The sequence below is a fragment of the Cimex lectularius genome, unplaced genomic scaffold, assembly GCF_000648675.2.
Source record: "Cimex lectularius strain Harlan isolate CLEC.00 unplaced genomic scaffold, Clec_2.1 scaffold358, whole genome shotgun sequence".
Taxonomy (NCBI): domain Eukaryota; kingdom Metazoa; phylum Arthropoda; class Insecta; order Hemiptera; family Cimicidae; genus Cimex; species Cimex lectularius.
Genome location: NW_019392915.1, coordinates 337,016 through 356,488, shown reverse-complemented (window position 1 = coordinate 356,488; position 19,473 = coordinate 337,016). Strand labels below are relative to the sequence as shown.

Below are 19,473 nucleotides of genomic sequence, written 5' to 3'. Positions count from 1 at the left end.
GGAAGTTGATGTCCGAGTGGATCGCGGTCACGATAGCTCAAGTGGTAGAGCAGCGGCGTATTTAGCCGAAGATCGTGGGTAAACTAAAAACCTTAATTAATTGTAATTGTTAATAACGCTAGTTAACAAAATGACATTTAATTTTTTGCTAAAACTCGTGCGCCGTTTTAATTTGTTTATATCCTCTCTGATTATTTTATACATACAAAAAAACCTCTTTGCTGACTACGCATAATTTAATTTGTCAGGCATAATGATTTCGGTTTTTAACATAAAATTTAACAAAAAAATTAAGAATTTCTGTATTCTATTAACGTGATAATGCACCTTTAAGATTTACATAATTAATTGAAATATTAAACAGAGTTTTGTGGTGTTAGTGACTGTTAGTTAATGATTATTTGGATATCGTGAGATGCGGTCTGGTGTGACGTAGGCTCTAGAAAAACATTTTCTTTATCGTGCCAACGTTTCGATCTTTATTGAGATCATCTTCAGGGCCTGGGATTTATAAACAGTGTTTAAATTTTACAAATACAAGTAGGATGTGAAAAAATGAATTTATACCATGCTAGAAATTTTAGATTAAAAAAATAAATAAATAAAATGAATTTATACAATACTAGAAAGCTTTAGATTAAAAAAAAGAATTTATACAATGCTAGAAAATTTTATATTAAAAAAAAAATTATACAATACTAAAAAATTTCAGATTAAATCAAAGTATTTTCACTCACTCAAAGTGTTTGTTTTCCGGGTGGATGTGTCATTCTTGTGTGTTAAAACATCAGTATCTCACTGGCACTCTCAACACGACACAGAAGAATGACATATCTACAAATACTTTGATTGAATCTGAAATTTTCTAGTATTGTATAAATTCATTTTTTTCACATCCTACATGTATTTGTAAAATTTAAAGTATGTTTATAAATCCCCGGCCATGAAGATGATCTCAATAAAGATCGAAACGTTGGCACGACAAAGAAAATGTTTTTCTGAAACCTACGTCACACCAGACCGCATCTTACGACCTCCAAATAAATATTAATATAAATTACCATTGAAGTGCTCTATGAACTGAGTATAAGTAACTCTATGCTCTATGAATTAAGTAAAATTTATCTACTCGGCAAATCTTTACAGTTTGTTTCGTCGCAATTTAACGGAGGACAAGAGACAAAGCTAGAGAGAAAATATCGAGTGAGATGGTCCGTTCTAATTATCTTATTACTGTTGGGATTATAAAATCAGTGTTATAGAGATTCCGAGGATGCTTGTCTTCTATTCCAGCATGTGTGGCTTGATTGAGAGCGCGATAAATACCAAGTGAAGGAAACCTAGGACAGTAGAAAGAAATAGAGAAAAAGATAGATACATAGATTGAGAGCGCGATAAAGACTATGTAAAAGGAAATCAAGGACGGTAGAAATACATAGAAAAAGAGAGAGTAGAGGAGATAGAGAAATATTGCCGGCAGGGCAAAGAGAGGAAGAATAAGTGAACAACAGAACGAGAAGAAATTCCGAGGAAGCTTGCTTAATTGTCTAGTATGTGATTGAGAGCGCGATAAAGAACAAGTGAAAGGAGACCTAGGACAGTAGAAAGAAACAGAGAAAGATATAGAAAGATAGATTGAGGCATAGAGATAGATAGATAGATAGATAGGGAGAGAGTGAGAAAGTGAGTGAGTGAGTGAGAGGGAGAGAGAGGGAGAAAAAGAGAAAGATAAAGAAAGAGAGAAAGAGAGTGAGTGAGTGAACAATATAAAAAAGAAGAACATGCCAAATTTAAGATAAACAAAATGATATTCCCTCTTTCTGCTTAACTCTGTAAGAGACGTCACAACAAGCAGAACGCCCGGGTCAAAATATTATTTGTATCTCTTTTCACTGTGTTCAGGACGGACTTTTATCATTTTGCCGCATTGGCCAGAAGTCTCTGGAGACGTTCGGGGGAGGGTATTCCATTATCCGAAGGCCGACGGGAAAGGCCCAATAAACTTCGCCGCTGATTTCGAAGAGTGAAGGCCTCGGCCGGCTGCCAAACACGTGTAACAATCAAAACCAGTCTGATCCCCGAGGGTAATGGGAAGTTTATGCATCGATTTATCTATCCGCCTTCCTCACGGGAAAGACAAGTAAATTGCAGGTGGGTTTAATAGGGCAGTCAGTAGTTGTGAATTTTCTTTTCAAACGTGATTATTACACGGCCTCTTATTAGAGATAGATAGAGAAAAAAGGGAAAAAACACAACGAAAACCTTAACTTTACTAGTCAGGTCTCTTCTCGATTCGGTTGTAATTTTTCACCAAAACCAGAAAAGGAAACTTGTAAAACAGTTTCTTTCTCACTACACTTAAGATTTAATAGAAAGTCGATAATTGAATGATATTTGCATAATACTAGGTTGTCATAACATCCTTATGCTTGAAAATATTATTAAATCATTACTTGACTCTTTTATGTATGTAATTATATTTTTAAATAACTATGGATTGGACTATGTTATCCAATGTCAATACAGTCATTTCACCTCGTTTCATATTACGAATTGCAACAAAAATATCCCAAGAAACCGAGGTTCTCAACTTTCCGAAGAAAGGAGGAAGACGACAGCTGAAGAAATTTGATATGAATGCCAAAAGGGTTGACTTGCTTAAACTAACAGCGGTCAAAGTTTTCCGATGCTAGTAAAAGGTTCTGTATTAAAATATGGAAAAAACGAGTAAAGAACAAACGTTGGATGATTTCTCATAGACCCAAAACAAGCAAGAAACAGCTGAAGACACTGCCCAAATGGAAAAACTCGTTCTTGATGAAAGTACAATAGAATTAGACAGATGTAACCCATAGACTAAGTATCTCAACCATACTAGGCTCTCCTGGACAGAATTGTCGTATATCGCATTTTTACATTTTTTTTCTAAACTAAGAACTGTATACGGTAGTTTCGTCACTTTTCACTCAAGAATAAAATTTGTCACTGTATTGCTACTCCCAGCTTAAAAGCCTAACGCTTAAGAGAAAATAAGATTGTACTTTGTGGAAGTAATCACTACTAACTTTAAACGTGTTCTACATAGTAGTACACCAGATAAGATTATTTTTTACGTGATAATATCCTTCTTTGGTCAACCAGAATAAAATAATGCTACAAAAATAAGGTATGGGTATTTGGCACTCCCTCCTTATTTCCTGGACGTCCTAACAACTGATTTCTATATATTGTGTGCTTTCATCATTTTGTGAAAGGACGATACAAATTAGCAGAAACAAAAATTTGGCCGATTTTTTTGCACTATACAGCTTGTTCGAGATCGTACACATATTGTCGTCCATTTCGAGTTCAACAACTGTGGTATAGTAAAAGCCAAATATCCCACATTGATTAACAATTTACAGATACTAATTCAATTATGCAAAATAGAGGAAGGCACATACACCACTTAAATCCCAGACGTCGCGATCTTTTTCGGAAGTAAGGCACATAGTAGCTGAACCAAATCTTTGTTAATATTTGCGTTTCATGGTTTGCACTCATTAAGTTGTTCCAGAAGCCCTATTGATTTTGAATTTACTGGCTCCATGCAGAAATACTACAAAATCTACTTCGTTGCTTTAAGATAACCTGTTTATATCTTTTAAATTAAATCTGCCCCTTTTTCTCCAGACAATGCGTAGTGTTTCTAGAGGATATAGTCCAAATCTATATTGTAAAATATGGATAAGAAAGTTAAATTAGGAAGCGAGTAGGATTGGAGAAGTGATGGTCATAAATTAAAATTTTGGCTGAAAGAAGGTTAAAAGAGGTGGAAAATAATTATTACAACTTTCATTCAACTCGAGGGCTGAATTTGACACAAGACGTTTGAGAAGTGAAGAAGTTATATAAGTTGTCGAGAAAGTATGAGTACCAGTATTGATTATAAAACCGGCGGTATGTCGAACAAGAGGAAGTTAAATATTATGCTTTGAATTAATTTTTCAATAAAATTGCATTATAGCATGTACTGAAGTATAAAGAGTTCGCGTAATAAAATGCCTGAACAGCTGGAGGTCAGTTACTTAACTATTAGATACATGATTTTGAATATTTAGAGAAAGTTTTTTTGCGTTCGAGATATTTCAACTAGTTTCTTTAAGTAAGCCGTCAATTTGAATTTTATAGTAAATTGAAATTATTACTGGCCTTACATGATTGAGTTTTACTGGAAGAATATGTTTTTTGTAGAATAGAACACGTAGTGCACAGCATTGCTTCAATTGTTGCGTTTTCCGATTCAACTAGTGTCTTTAAATAAGCCGTCAATTTGAATTTTATAGTAAATTGAAATTATTACTGGCCTTACATGATTGAGTTTTACTGGAAGAATATGTTTTTGTAGAATAGAACACGTAGTGCACAGCATTGCTTCAATTGTTGCGTTTTCCGACAATTCGGATTCATCAGTTAATTCTCATGCAGACTACAGTTCGAACTCGGAATTGATTACAAAGTTAAATTATCACGAATTAAACAGGTTGGATTTGTAGCGGCTGCTACGATCTGAATGTGTGCAAAAGTGCTCCGAATATAAAAAGGCGAGGTGGAGTTTTTACCTTGCATTTTCAAGTTTCTCGTCCATTGTTAATAAGACGCAACTTACCTAAAACAAAAGAAATAAAATAATTACAAATTATGTCAAATAAAATAAGACAAATTGTTGTTGTACACAACAGGGAAAAACTGAAATGCTAAATCGAACCCTTAACTCGGATTGAATATAAATATTAATTATTAAAAATGGGTTGTGAGGATAAGGCCATTGTTGCTATTGCTACACATTCAGATTAAGTAATGACCAAGGACGCTTCAGCACTACCTATGCATGCTATGATTCGTGGACCACTTGTTCCAGGCTGAATTACTTCAATTATCTTTGTTTTCAAATTCACGGACTTAAAACAAACATGGATAAAACGATGTTAACAGGGCCCGTGTTTATATTTTTTTTCACTTTTGTAACATTCTGACTATTTGTTTGATTTATTGACGTTCGCAGGATAATGAAATGTATAGAGTTCTTGCCTGAATCGTCATCGATTTTTCAATGGTAAACTCGGTAATTTTCAGCGATTTATTGCACCATCATAGTCAACAGCTACTACCAAGGACGTCAGATCTATGTCAACTGAACCAACAATAAATAAAAAGTCACGCCTACACAAAAATAGAGCTTAACAGGTAGACATACACTTGCTAGTCGTAGTAAGATAAATTTTACCTGTAAGTGAATTTTCCACATATACAGCATGCTTTACAATTCTAGGTTCCATATAAATTTTGACCAAGATTATAACATAAATGTGATTTATGTTCATATTTTGATGGTCCGGAAAGTATATTTGCAGTTTTTAACGCTATTAATTATTGAATAAGACGAGGAAATAGAAAAATTACTAATCAGCCAATTAATTAGTGTTAGCCTCACGATATTTTTTGATCAAAAGATATGATTGTAAAAATATTATGATACGTGGGTGAGAGAAAAGATAGTGAGTGAGTGAGTGAGTGAGTGAGTGAGTGAGTGAGTGAGTGAGTGAGTGAGAGAGAGAGAGAGAGAGAGAGAGAGAGAGAGAGACCGAAAGGGGTGAGAAGAGATAGAATTAGAATACTGAGATTAAAAGTAGTAACTCAGAAAGAGGTGAAGAGAGATTAGGAAGAGTCCGAGTTTAAACAGAAAAAGGTGGCGAGAGATAAAGATGAGAGAGAGAGAGAGAGAGAGAGAGAGAAAGAGAGTAAGTGGTGAGAAAGATATAGAAAGATGATTAGACAGATAGAACAAGATAGTTTGACAGATAGGAGACAGAGAGGAAAGAGAGCGAGAGAGAGAGAGAGAGAGAGAGAGAGAGAGAGAGAGAGAGAGAACAAGTGGTGAGAAAGATGGTTAGATAGATAGAAGACAGAGAGAAAAAAGAGAGAGAGAGAGAGAGAGAGAGAGAGAGAGAGAGAGAGAGAGAGTAAGTGGTGAGAAAGATATAGAAAGATGGTTAGACAGATAGAACAAGATGGTTTGACAGATAGAAGACAGAGAGAGAAAAGTAAGAGAGAGAGAATAAAAGAGAGAGAAAATAAAAGAGAAAGAGAGGGAGGGAGAATTTGAAGTTATTACGTTGGTACACTTGTGAAACATTTTTTACAACCTGTGATTTAAGTAATATATTTGATTAATTCTGGCGAAAAACAATTTTGAACCAAGTCAAAATTGTTTGCCCAAAAGACGTACAAAAATTTCAATCGAGTGTGATTACACCTATGATAATAATTTATACTCCAAATGTTCCCCTTTGAGAATGTGTTTATTTTATAGGGCTATAAAGGTGCGTTTACGTGTTTTATTTACCGCTGTAACGAAGATGATTAAATTGTCATTTACAGCCGGCAGGACATTTTATGTGAACCGCGTCTTCATCCCGGTCCGCCTACTGGGGACATAATAAAAGATAAAGCTTCAATAATAAAGACTTTACATACATGGATTTGTCCCTAAATTAATAAACAAATGATAAGACGAAAATACTGCGGGATCGCACAACATGTTTTGTCATTATTAATTAATTGAATTTTGCAAATGTTTCCCGATATTGACAACTCTCCAGATATCACAGGCCATTCCGCCCAGATTAGCGCCGTGTAATTCTAATCTGATTTACCTCTTTAGCATAAAATCATAACATGTGTTGTCAGTCGTGATATTTATATTTATGACTTACCGATTACTGATAATCTCTGAATCCACAAATTATCAAGGATTTTTCCGAATACTTGAAAAAAAAAAAGACTTTAGAGTGTGATTTGTAACTATTTTAACTAAACTACAACTAACTTTGTAACTATTTTAAGTATAAAAGCACATGTCTGGAAGTATTCCCGGGGGAGGAAGGGTTAGATTAAATCCCTGTCATGATGGATTTGCAGGTTGGTGACGTATACAAAGTTTTTGTTTAAGATATATAGAAATATTGAAAAGGGTGGCAGAGTAGTTGGGGGAGCCTGGGATCTTCGGTTGCACGTCCTAGAATTCCGTTCTATCCTGTTCAGGATCATCCCCACTTCATATAACACACTACTTCATATAAAAATAACTGCACCTCGTGGTATAACTGGATAGTCAAATTTTTGTAATTGGAAGTGCATATTTCAGTTAAGTCTTTAGCCCAGGCAAACTGTATATAATTGAACAAGTGGACAAGGAAACCTCTCATAAGGCAGGAGAAGTTAAAAGAAAAAATAGTTACATCAAAAATGTAATTTGAGGGTTTCCTCATGGTGCCGGTGTTTTTTGAAAAAAAGCCCGTTTGGATTCCAACAGCCCTGCATTCGAACCCCGGACCCTTTATCTTCCAGTGATGATCGCCGTGCCAATGCCTAAACCGAGACGCCTCCGATCTGAACTATAAAATCACAATTCTGAAGTTTTTTTTAAATTATACCGTTTTGTACCTTGAGCGCAGATATTTCAAAAATTCTTTTATATTTTTGATGAGTGTCCAATGTTATCAGATTTTAGGTTCACTCTTTGGGAACCACGATAGTTTTGATAGCGTGTTGTACCGCAGAAAGCTCGTAGAGCAATTTAATTTAAATTTGGTTACTTCATTTTTTAATGTACATCTCTTCGAGTGTATTTCCCACAACCCAACCTCCAGCAAAACTCTTATTAAGTCTAAAATGAAGCAAAATATCTGGTATGTGAAGGAGCGAGGTCTGGCATTAACTGTACATATTCGCGGGGTTATATATCACAATAAAAAAAGCTAAGACTTAACTAACCGACCAAAGACACACACACCTTTAAGACTTTATAAAATTAATTTAACATGACAAACTACTGCCCCACCCAACAATGAAGATGGCGCAATCCCAAAATGCACCTGATAGATTAAAACAACGAGGGAGGCAGACGGAACTGATTGGCAAAATTAATTACAGGTTCATCACCCCGCAGAAAACAAGTGAAATTTTATAAGTTGGAATTATAGTTACAACTGAAGAGGTCTGATATAAAACGTTATCAAGATGCAAGTACAGTTGGACTTTTTACGAAGGTTCAATTTTTGGCCAGAAAACATGACCATATAGGCCTGATTCATTTCGCCTATCAGAAGCCAAATAAAATCTGTTGAAAGCTTTACTGAATTCGTAGTACTTCGTACGATATGAATCATGCTTCCACCTGCTCAATTAGTGTAATCAAGGATCAGAAACAATTAGTGTACCTCGCTAATAAATGACTGATTTTGGAAGCTTAATACGTGCCAGATGGTTTTGAACATGTCGGTATGACTGTCCTTGATTTGGCTCAATTGTTATGTGCCGTGTAATTTTAAACTGGAAAGAAAACTACCGCCACTATTTTACGATCGTCACGTCCACCGGCTAATAGCCGATATTTAAAACACCTCCAAAGGATTAATCGACTGTTGTGGGAAAGGCTGTTATTCCATTGGTATTTATCCGAACCTGCCACCTCCCCATATTTCAATTGGGACTTCCGGTTCTGCTCAGCGGGACCATTGTGGTTTTATCCGAATCAAATCAATTCTGCCGAACAAACCGTATGGCGTGGGGGTACTTCGCACTGCAAACAATCGAGCTTTTTAGGCCGTCGCCGGTAAGAAAAATAACTTTTCTGAGTAATTTTTCCCATCGTGTTCAGTCCCAGTTTTATATGTACAATATACCAACTTTAAAGCTTTTTCAAAAAATATATTACATCCACTGATTTAATATTTATAAAACAAAGACAAATGACTCATAGGATTTTTTTCTAGAATCTTTTAAAAAATGCTCACCCACATATTTAATCACACTATAATTTACATGCTCCATACATGTCAAGGTTTCGAATGAAAGGGACATTGTTATGCAAATAATCGAAGGACGCATTATTGTAAAAAAAATATTACCATCTTTTGCCGAGTCTTGCGCAGGACATGCCCTGAGCATAATTATTAATTTTTTTAAAACATACATTTAAATTACCTAACGTCGAGGAGAAATACAGCGGCATAAAGGAAGTCGAATTTAAAAGTCGTTGCGTAATCCTATGGGGTAAGCTACTTTCCCGACTTCTCCCTCCAGTGATTCTTTTTATGTAGTTTGCAATGCTTAACGATCTGATAGATTATCCGATTGACTTTTCAACTTAAGTTCCACGCATAAATTTAAAAAATTCAACTTGTCATCAATTAATATAAAGCTAGAATTTAAAAAAAAATCAAATACCTCTTCTGAATAAATACATAAAAGTAAACCGTCAACCTCCAAGAATAACCGAACTCGTGTAAATTGAGATATCCCAATATTTCAGGAATACCTTTGTCGAATCGATTTTGGACGGCTTTCGGAGATAATTAAACCCCGGGAATTTCCCATTCAGGCTTCAGGCAAATAGTCCGAAATTCGTTGTTATCAACAACTCATAAATCTGCATATCTTGCGTAACATCTGTCTAATTGCTTTTTCGCCCCCTCAACAATGAATCGTACAAATCGGTGAGCAAATGGAAGACGTAATCGTCAAAGTTGAATAAAAACCGGTAGCTTTCTTAGGAATTCTGTAAACTCCCTCTCTCTTTCAACAATCATCATTATTACTGGCCTACCTCAATCATTTTAGCCACATACTGCAAAGGAAAAAAGGCAAATATACTGAGAATTTCCATAGCACTGATTTTTTCTATGTATATCGAAACCTTATACTTTGTCATTACTTACTATCACGATGATCATGCAATAAGTCTAATCATTCGAGCGAAAGTAATATTTTATAGTCGCCAATATCAAAGAAATATGATCGCAATCTTTTTAATTTTATCAATGATTGTTTAATTTTGTTTAACTTCATAGCTTTATTCCATCTTTACGAAAGTTGTTTCATTTCCTATTCAGTGGGTAGTAAAGTTCAGTTTTTTAAATCACAATGCAAATGTTTAGTCAGATTTAAAGCCACCTGATCGCAAAAAAAATTTTTTTAAGATTCGAATTCGGTTGATCCACACCGTATTTCATGCCGAACCACCCATCGAGCCGGAATCCCTCCCAAGCTGATATATTATAGGAAAGCTACAGCCGGGATGTGACCTTTATTGAATTCGAAACGCTTATGCGTTTTATAAGAGAAACCTTTGAGAACTTTGAAAACATTCGAGTGGGGAATTTATAACGAAAAAATGTAAATTTGTAAAAATTCGAAATGCAAAATTAATCGTAATTCGTCCAACTGGATCTGTTTTAATAATGTACGAATATTATTTATGCGTAGAAGATTAATGTATTAAGTTGCTATTATAAAGAATTACATTTATTAGGTTACGTGGTCCGCTTGACCAAATAAATTCTTTTCAATTAATTAATCTTTAATTAAGGTTTTGGTGGAGGTAAAAAAAAGGAAAAATGTCAAAAAGGAGGTAAAATTCAAAAGGTGGAGTTGAGATGGGAATTGGGAAGTTAATATCCAAGTGGATTTTAAGACAAGATAGCTCAAGTGGTAGAGCAGCGGCGTATTTAGCCGAAGGTCGTGAGTTCGAATCTCGCTTGTGACACTGACTTTTTTATCTCAAACAAAACCTTAATTAAAGATTAATTAATTGAAAATGATAAAGAATAGCAATTTTTTTTAAAAATAGTCTTTATGGCACTAAAGTCCCTATTAACATTTATATGACAAATCCAAATCTTTCTATTGGGTTGTCCGGAAAATAATGCAGGATTTTAAGTTTTCATTAAAAAAAATCTATATAAAATATTCTGTTTACGTTTACAGGATTACNACTATTTTCCCCTTTCGTTCGCCATAAAAAGAGTTTTTATATAAATCTGATAAACGCTCTTATAAATAAATATTACGAAGTAATAAGGAACCATTGATAATCATTAATAATTATTTCATTACAATTCATAATACTTAAATATCTGCTCGACTATTTTCCCCTTTCCTTCGCCATAAAGAGAGTTTTTATATAAATCTGATAAACGCTCTTATAAATAAATATTACGAAGTAATAAGGAACCATTTATAATTATTAATAATTATTTCATTACAATTCATATTACTTAAATATTTGCTTTTTATTTCTGGTAAAATATACAAGTTGTATATATACAACAAATATACAATTGCATAATTCAATTTTTATGACTCATATGCCACACAAGCACATCTGGGTTCGAATCCTGGCCATCAAGAATTTTCAATTTGAGAATAATAGGAAAAAATATTATTAATTGCTTTTTTCTCTTAATCCACGACACTTTCCCAGTATTTGGACGTCAAGCCCTTTTTTGCCATGAATTACATCACTAATTTAATTGTACTCGAATCTTTTTGGACTTTCATACTACTATACTATACTCAAACGAATGTATTTTGTTGTTCATTTAAAACTGTATGTATTTTTATCGTTATATTAATTACAACGTACTTATTTTAATATAAAAGAAATTATACGAGATAAGAAATTCCTGAGTAATTAAATGAAAATATTTAATTATGAAGGTTTGAAAGAAAAAGAGCGGTATCAAAAACCAGCTCCTCATTGGAACATCGCGTTGACGGGGGATAAATCTGATGATGAACGTATAAAGCTTGAAATCCGGTTCGTTGAAAACAACAAACTGTCAGTAAAAACTATCTTTTAAAGTATTTGAACAACAATTCACACCCCACCTTTATCATTTCTAATAAACTACACTGGTCAGTTTTCAACAGTCCTCTCATTTAATGTTTTTTTCCTCTCTGGCATTTTATGTTTACTAATTCATTTTCCTGACGCTACAGTCAAGTTATATTCACGTTGTACGGCATGTTAAGGTGCGGTGAAAACTCTCTAGTTCCTCTATACTATCCAATGGCCTCGTCAGACAAGGTGAAAATTTAATGAACAACAAAATAATTTAAACATATAATAAATGCATTTTTACTGCCGTAGAATACTCGGCATTCCTCATGATAATTATGTCCCCCTCCATTCACGCTAATCACACATCAGACTTCATTCATAATGTCCCCAGAGAACTTGATATTTTTAGAGGCCTTTACTTCAATATTAATTCAAATTTCTCAGCATAACAAAGGAGGACTGTTTTTCATTCACACTTTCAAGCCACTAAATACAAAAATCCAACCCATATTTCATTAATTCATGTTAAGAGTATTCAATATCCCTCGGGGTTCAAGTGGTCAAGAGAGGGGAGAGAGGGGAGAGAGAGAGAGAGAGAGAGAGAGAGAGAGAGAGAGAGAGAGAGAGAGAGAGAGAGAGAGAGAGAGAGAGTAAGTGAGATAGATAGATAGATAGATAGATAGATAGATAGAGAGAGTGAGGGAGGGAAGAAGGGAAAAAGAGAGGTAATAGATGAATGTATAGAAGATAGATAGATAGATGAGAGAAAGAGAGAGGGTGAGAGTGTGAGAGAGAGAGAGGGAGAGTGAGTGAGTAAGTGAGATAGATAGATAGATAGATAGATAGATAGATAGATAGATAGATAGAGAGAGAGAGAGAGAGAGAGAGAGAGTGAGAGTGAGGGAGGGAGGAAGGGAAAAAGAGAGGTAATAGATGAATGTATAGAAGATAGATAGATAGATGAGAGAAAGAGAGAGAGAGAAAGAGAGAGAGAGAGAGAGTGAGTAAGTGAGATAGATAGATAGATAGAGAGAGAGAGAGAGAGAGAGAGAGAGAGAGTGTGAGAGAGAGAGAGGGAGAGTGAGTGAGTAAGTGAGATAGATAGATAGATAGATAGATAGATAGATAGATAGAGAGAGAGAGAGTGAGGGAGGGAGGAAGGAAAAAAGAGAGGTAAGATGAATGTAAAGAAGATAAATAGATAGATAGATGATAGAAAGAGAAAGAGAGAGAGAGAGAGAGAGAGAGAGAGAGAGAGATGGACAAGGAGGGAAATTATCATAAAATAATGGCAATTCTCTTTCTCTTGAACTTCTCATGAATTTAATTTAAAAATTTATTCGATTTCAATTTTAAAAATACGAACGTAATAGCATAAATAAATAATGTTCTATCCCATCTGTTTTGTTTTACCCGGCATTCATAATCAATTTTTCATTATTTCATTATTTATAATTTTTGATAGCGAGAATAACGAAGCAAGGTTTTTCCAGATTTTGCTTTATTCAATTTATCATTTTATACACGATTTACCATCATTTAATCGATAAAACGGTATTTCACGTTATTATCGGGTTGTCCGGAAAATAATGCAGGATTTTAAGTTTTCATTAAAAAAAATCTATATAAAATATTCTGTTTACGTTTACAGGATTACTCATTTGTATGAATGTCAACACTTATTAATCCTCTTCCAAATGATATTGTTTGTTTACCTCTGTAGCATTCCGCTACTTGGAAATAATTCAGTCATCCTTATAATGTCAAAGCGAGAATTTCGTACGATTTTCTTTTACGAGTTTAAACTCGGCCGAAGCGGAGCCCAAACGGCTAGAAACATTAACCAAGTCTGGGGCGAGGGTTGTGTTAATGAGTGCACTGTGCAAAGGTGGTTTAAAAAATTTCGGGAGGGAGATTTCAGCCTTGAAGATGAAGAAGGTCGTGGAAGGCCTTCCTCTCTTAATGATGATGTTCTGCGATCAGTGGTGGAAGAAAACCCCAAAACAACTGTTCGAGAACTTGCAGAGCAACTCAAAGTCAGTAAAACGACCGTCGCTGACCACCTCAAGGCGATTGGAAAAGTGAAAAAACTCGAAAATTGGGTTCCACACTCATTAAACGATCGCCAAAAAAATCAGCGCTTTGATGTTTGTGCATCACTTCTTTGTCGAAACAAAAATGACCCATTTCTGGCCAGAATTGTTACATGTGACGAAAAGTGGATTCTCTACGATAACACTAGACGTTCTGGACAGTGGCTCGACAAAGGAGAAGCTCCAATACATTTTCCAAAGCCCCCAACTCATCAAAAAAAGGTAATGGTTACGGTATGGTGGGCTTCATTTGGTTTAATACACTACAGCTTCTTAAATCCTGGCGAAACCATCAATGCTGAATCATACTGTAACCAAATTAATACCATGCATCAGAAATTGGCAGTAATGAAGCCCTCTTTGGTCAATCGGAAAGGGCCCATTTTGTTGCATGACAACGCTCGACCACATGTGTCACGTGTAACGTCACAAAAATTATTGGAGCTTGGCTATGAAACTTTGCCTCACCCACCCTACTCTCCGGACCTCTCGCCTACTGACTACCATTTTTTTAGACACCTGGACCACTACTTACAACACATAATATTCAAAAATCAAACGGAACTGGAAAATGCATTTATTGACTTTATCAATTCTAAAAATTCTGAATTCTACTCAGACGGAATTAATAAGTTACCAACACGTTGGGAGAAATGTATTGAGAGTATGGGAAATTATTTTGATTAAAGAACATTGCTTTAAAGTAACTAGTTTCTTTTTTTTTGTTTAATACCAAAATCCTGCATTATTTTCCGGACAACCCAATAGTATAAAGTTTATTTTAAGTTTGAAAATAACCCCTTCAGCCTCTTTTTGACCCGATTTACGAACCTGACCCCGTTAGACGCCGACCTCGCATGTCACTAGTTTAAATTAATAATCAAGCCAGCTAGGAAATAAACGGTCGGACACAATAAAATTGCCGTTTTACTCTCCTCTTTTATCCCGTTGGAAATTATTGTATACATTCTGTTGTAAATCAACCGGAAACGGCCGGTTGGTGAAATTTCATTAAGAAATAGCTTACGATTTAAAGCTCTCGAAGCTCTGAAAACTCCGTGTTTTCATATTACCGCCTATAAAGTTCGTTGGGTAGAAAAATATAAAACACTCTTCTGTTTTGTTTTTTTTCGTTTTCTCCACCCAAGAATAGGAGACTGAAGGTTAATAAAGGATAGGAAGATCATGATGACAGCTTAAATCTAATAATAAATTTTGACGGCAAGATATTTCTCTACGATGTCTGTTTTAATTCATCTTTTTAAATTTACTCACAGCTGAGAATTTCGCCTTGGTTAATTAATAATAATCAAATAAGATTAAAAATCTCAGGTTAATTAATAATTAATTTCAGAAACCGGACCCGATAGAGAACGAGCCAAGATTAAAATGTTTGGTAGCCAATAAGGATTTGAATAGAAACTCCCGTGCCAAACCGGATGGCAATAGGCTAAGCACCTTTCATTAAATAGTCATTCAACTTGTTTACAGTTATACACCACTTTCATGGACCCCACCACTAAGTAAACTGAGCTTAATTTCTAAAGCACTTAATGATTCGCGTCACTTCGCTGAATGATTTACGCAGAGCATAATATTTCAAGGAAGCACGTACGGTTAGAACGATTTATGGTAATAACCCCATTTGATTACTTAATCCTACATAATCCCTTACTGGAATAGTGAAATTTTCTGGGTTGGAATTTAAACTTTCACTTAAATATTATTAAAATATATAGGTAATTAAAGGAAGTAATTTTACATTTACATGTTCAACAAAAAGTTCGAATTCTGTACACTTGACAAACCTGAGCCATGAAAAATCTACCAACAACCAAAATATCTTTATCTTATAATATTTTACCATAATTTTCCAGGCGGTTTATTGAAAAATGATATTTCATATGCAAAGTTTATAAAAAAGTAAAAAAATGTTTAACCTATGAGTTAAACTAAATTCGTTATTAGGAATAGATTATTAAAAATAAACGATTTTGACGACAATTAACAGATATAAAATTGTTGATCAAATCATGGGGTATGATGAGAATGGACAGAAAACAATAAATATTAACGACTCAATAACAAATAAGCCACACCATGCTGTCACATAAGTAACTCCTTATTACCAAAGGGTCACAGAGACACCGTTGCGGCCTACTAGAACTGTAAAACGTATACTATTAATTAGAGTGTGAACAATTAGCGCCGCACAGGTATGGCCTATCCACGAGTCTCAAAAAATTTCTGCAACATAGCAATGATTGCAGTGAAAATTTGAAAATGCATATGGTCGCATTTGACGTCTCTTTTACACATCGATATCCCTTGTCTAGTAAATTAATTTATTTGCTGGAGTGTTTTGAGCAGTTGTGGGTGGATTGTACTGGCGTCATACCAAATAACCCGATGGCGCGACAATTCTTTTTTTTAATTTTCAATACTGCGAATACAAATAGTAACATATTAGCACAAATGAGTAATTTATATATTAGTATGAATGTAACGTTTTAAATGTGCTGTTTTAACCTTAGCAGCACGTGTGGAGATCTAAATATTTTTGAGAGATAACAACATCCCAACAAGTTCCACGCGAAAGAAAAGATCGCTAAGCCCTCGCGAGCGTCGATTCTGCTGAAGCATTAAGCAATGAAGAGTCCAAATTTTTTAAGTTAGCAAGGATGGGCTATAAAAAAATCCACAGCAGACTAAAAACCTATTAAACTAGCCTCGCTATCATCATGATTTTCCAAATAACGTATTGACAATGAGTACATACTAGCTAGGTGTGTTTCGGATTCCGCGTTAAATGTTTTTTAACGAAGATTCTTTTAAAAATTTCTTTACAAACAAAGTATGATAACGAAAAAGCAACATCTCGAAATTGCGGATTTAAGAATAATATGTCATCAGAAGTATTTTTATTAACCTACCCTGTCTTCCACAAAGGATTTTACACGATATGTATGACTAGGTCTTTTATATTTGAATTTATGGCAGTTATATTGCTGAGTGCTGGGGTTTTTGATGAACGAAAATCAAAGAAAAAGGAGTTCTATTTCATTATAATTCCTTTTACACGTCGTTTACTTAGAAGCCTGGTGTTCAACCAAAAGTGAATAAACTTCTATGTGGATAATATCTGCGCGAATTTATTGAGAAGATTTTGTGAACAATCAGTAGAAGTTATGAAAAATATATATTTTTGAAAAAGCATAAGATAAAAAAAAAGATATGTGGCTCATGAACAGTATGCCAAGTTATCCTGTAAGCTTAATGAGTGTTGGCTAAGATTGGTTCACCCTGCTTACAACCTTGAAGTCGCGTTATCTATGTATGGGACAGTCTAGTAAATGGCATTTCTTTCGTACTTCACATTGAGAATATTGATAGAATGCCTTCAAACAGAAGGACTTCTACCTTTAGAAAATTCATATGGTAGTTAAAAATGAGCCAAAGAGTTGAGAAATGATTGGTTCTAATATAAAATGATGTGAATATTTTGAAAACTAATTTTACGCACAAAGTAATCTAAATACAAAACATTCAAGAGATATAACTTATATAAGACATCGATAAAAAAATTTAATTTATCAATCATGCTGGTATCGATTATAAAAGCGTCGCTAAGTGAGGGGGAGACGTGACACATCAGAGGAAACATTATCTCTAGTGAACAAGGGAATCGATGTAAGGCGAGTATCGTACAAAGGTAAAAGGGAGGTGATATATCTGTAAAAGTGGAAGGAGTTTGTCAGGGGTAAGGGAAAGACGTGAAAGGGGCTGGTCCTCCCCTCGTCTTTCCTAGATTCCCTGACCGTAATACCTCAATCTTCCCTATAAAACTACTCCTTTCCTTCATTCCAATCCTTTTACCACGGCCCTCCAACCTTATTAGGTTCAACCGGGCGGAGGCGAACTGAAATATATTTACAGATGGGTTTCATCATGCGTGCTGGGAAAATACATTTTCATTTTTATTCAACGGGCGATATTACGATGTCCAGGGGTAGTGCCGTTAACAGAATGACAAAATACTGCATAAGCGGATATAGCTGTCGTTAGTAGTAAATAGGAAATTTTATTAGAATGATCCTTTTTCTTGGTTCATTCCAGATTTATGATTCATTACTTTCGCATAATGTCAGATAATAGATTTTTTTTTAATAGTTATTCGGAAATCGTGAGATGCGGTCTGGAGTGACGTAGGTTTCAGAAAAACGTTTTCTTTATCGTACCAACGTTTCGATCTTTATTGAGATCATCTTCAGGGCCTGGGATTTCCAAACATTGTTTATATTTAACAAATACATATAGGATGTCGAAAAAAGTGAATTTATCCAATGCAAAAAAATATAACACGATTTACACAGAAAACAAACACTTTGGGTGAGTAAAAATACTTTGATTGAATATAAAAAAAATGTTTTTTTGCATTGTATAAATCCTACATATATTTGTTAAATTTAAACAATGTTTATAAATCTCAGGCCCTGAAGATGATCTCAATAAAGATCGAAACGTTCGCACGATAAAGAAAACATTTTTCTGAAACCTACGTCACACCAGACCGCATCTCACTATTTCCGAATAATCATCGACTAATGGTCACTTATCACCACACATTTCTTTAATAACCATCACCAAATTACCCCTGCTCACTTTACTTTTGGTCCAATTTCAGTGTCTAATTTAGTGGTGAATTATCGCCTTCAATTATAACTTATTTTCTTGTAATTTAAAAAAAAAACACATGAAAAATCGACCAGACATCTTAAAGGACACCAACCGAGCAGAGACAATCCAGTCTATGTTCCTGCCATTTATCTATTAATCTATACTCTTTCAAATGCAAGTAACGAGGTTCTTTCTGAAGATGTAGTTAAAAACGACCTACATCGAAATAATTCGGTTAAGTCCACATCTTCTATATCGCTCGAACAAAACTTGCTATAGAGGCCCACCACTCTTCCATCAAGAAGAAACCAACCATGCTGACACACATATCCCCACAATGCTTAAATTTGTGAAGGTACACACCACAAATACCGTAGTTAGCTTTGAAACTTATAAATTTAAGTATTTCTTTTTGTCATTCCGCAACCGTGAAATCAAAAATTTCAAAAGATACACCCGATTTTTCATGCCGAAACCACGGAACCAAGTATTATTTTGATTAAGCCTGTGTTAATGGAGGAAAAAGTTACTGCATGTGAATCTTCATTTTCCCTAACCATCACCTTAACATGGTTTGCATTATGTTGAGGGATTTGAGATGGAACGAAACTCCTCTTCGAAAATAGCCGGACCGTCAACCATCGAGTTTTCTCTAATACTGAAAAAACCAGAGTATAATCAAAGTTGTTCGATATCGGAATAACCTCGAATACCGAGAAAGACATATGAAAGGGTTGTCTCCTCGCTGCTTAATTAAGTGGTGTAACTGATACCATGGGTAGCCCTGAGTCTTGACATAATAGAACAGTCCTTCTTTGTCATTCGGCAACCGTGGAACCTTTAAGAATTTTAAAGATTTTTCCTTACTCCTTTTTTCCTTTACCCAAAATTTTCACTCCTTTACTATTTTATATCTCATAAGAACTCTTTTGATGGTTGACCACTGATTACTCAAGGATTTTAATCCGTCTGCGTTTTTTGTGGCCAAGTTTATTTGATTTATTATGCAATTTAAATTATTTTCCAGCTGAAAAAGGG

At 34.7% G+C, this 19,473-nt stretch overlaps 1 protein-coding gene across 1 annotated transcript in view; it reads right to left on the bottom strand.

Annotated features, from left to right (window-relative positions):
- Positions 1-4,338: 4,338 nt before the first annotated feature.
- The window catches only part of LOC106671029 (muscle M-line assembly protein unc-89-like), a 322,849-nt gene continuing 307,714 nt past the window's right edge, over positions 4,339-19,473 (bottom strand). Inside the window, exon 5 of the mRNA XM_024229294.1 lies at positions 4,339-4,648. Coding sequence (XP_024085062.1) covers positions 4,611-4,648 — 38 coding nt within the window. The 3' untranslated portion in view covers positions 4,339-4,610. The remainder of the gene's footprint in view (positions 4,649-19,473) is intronic.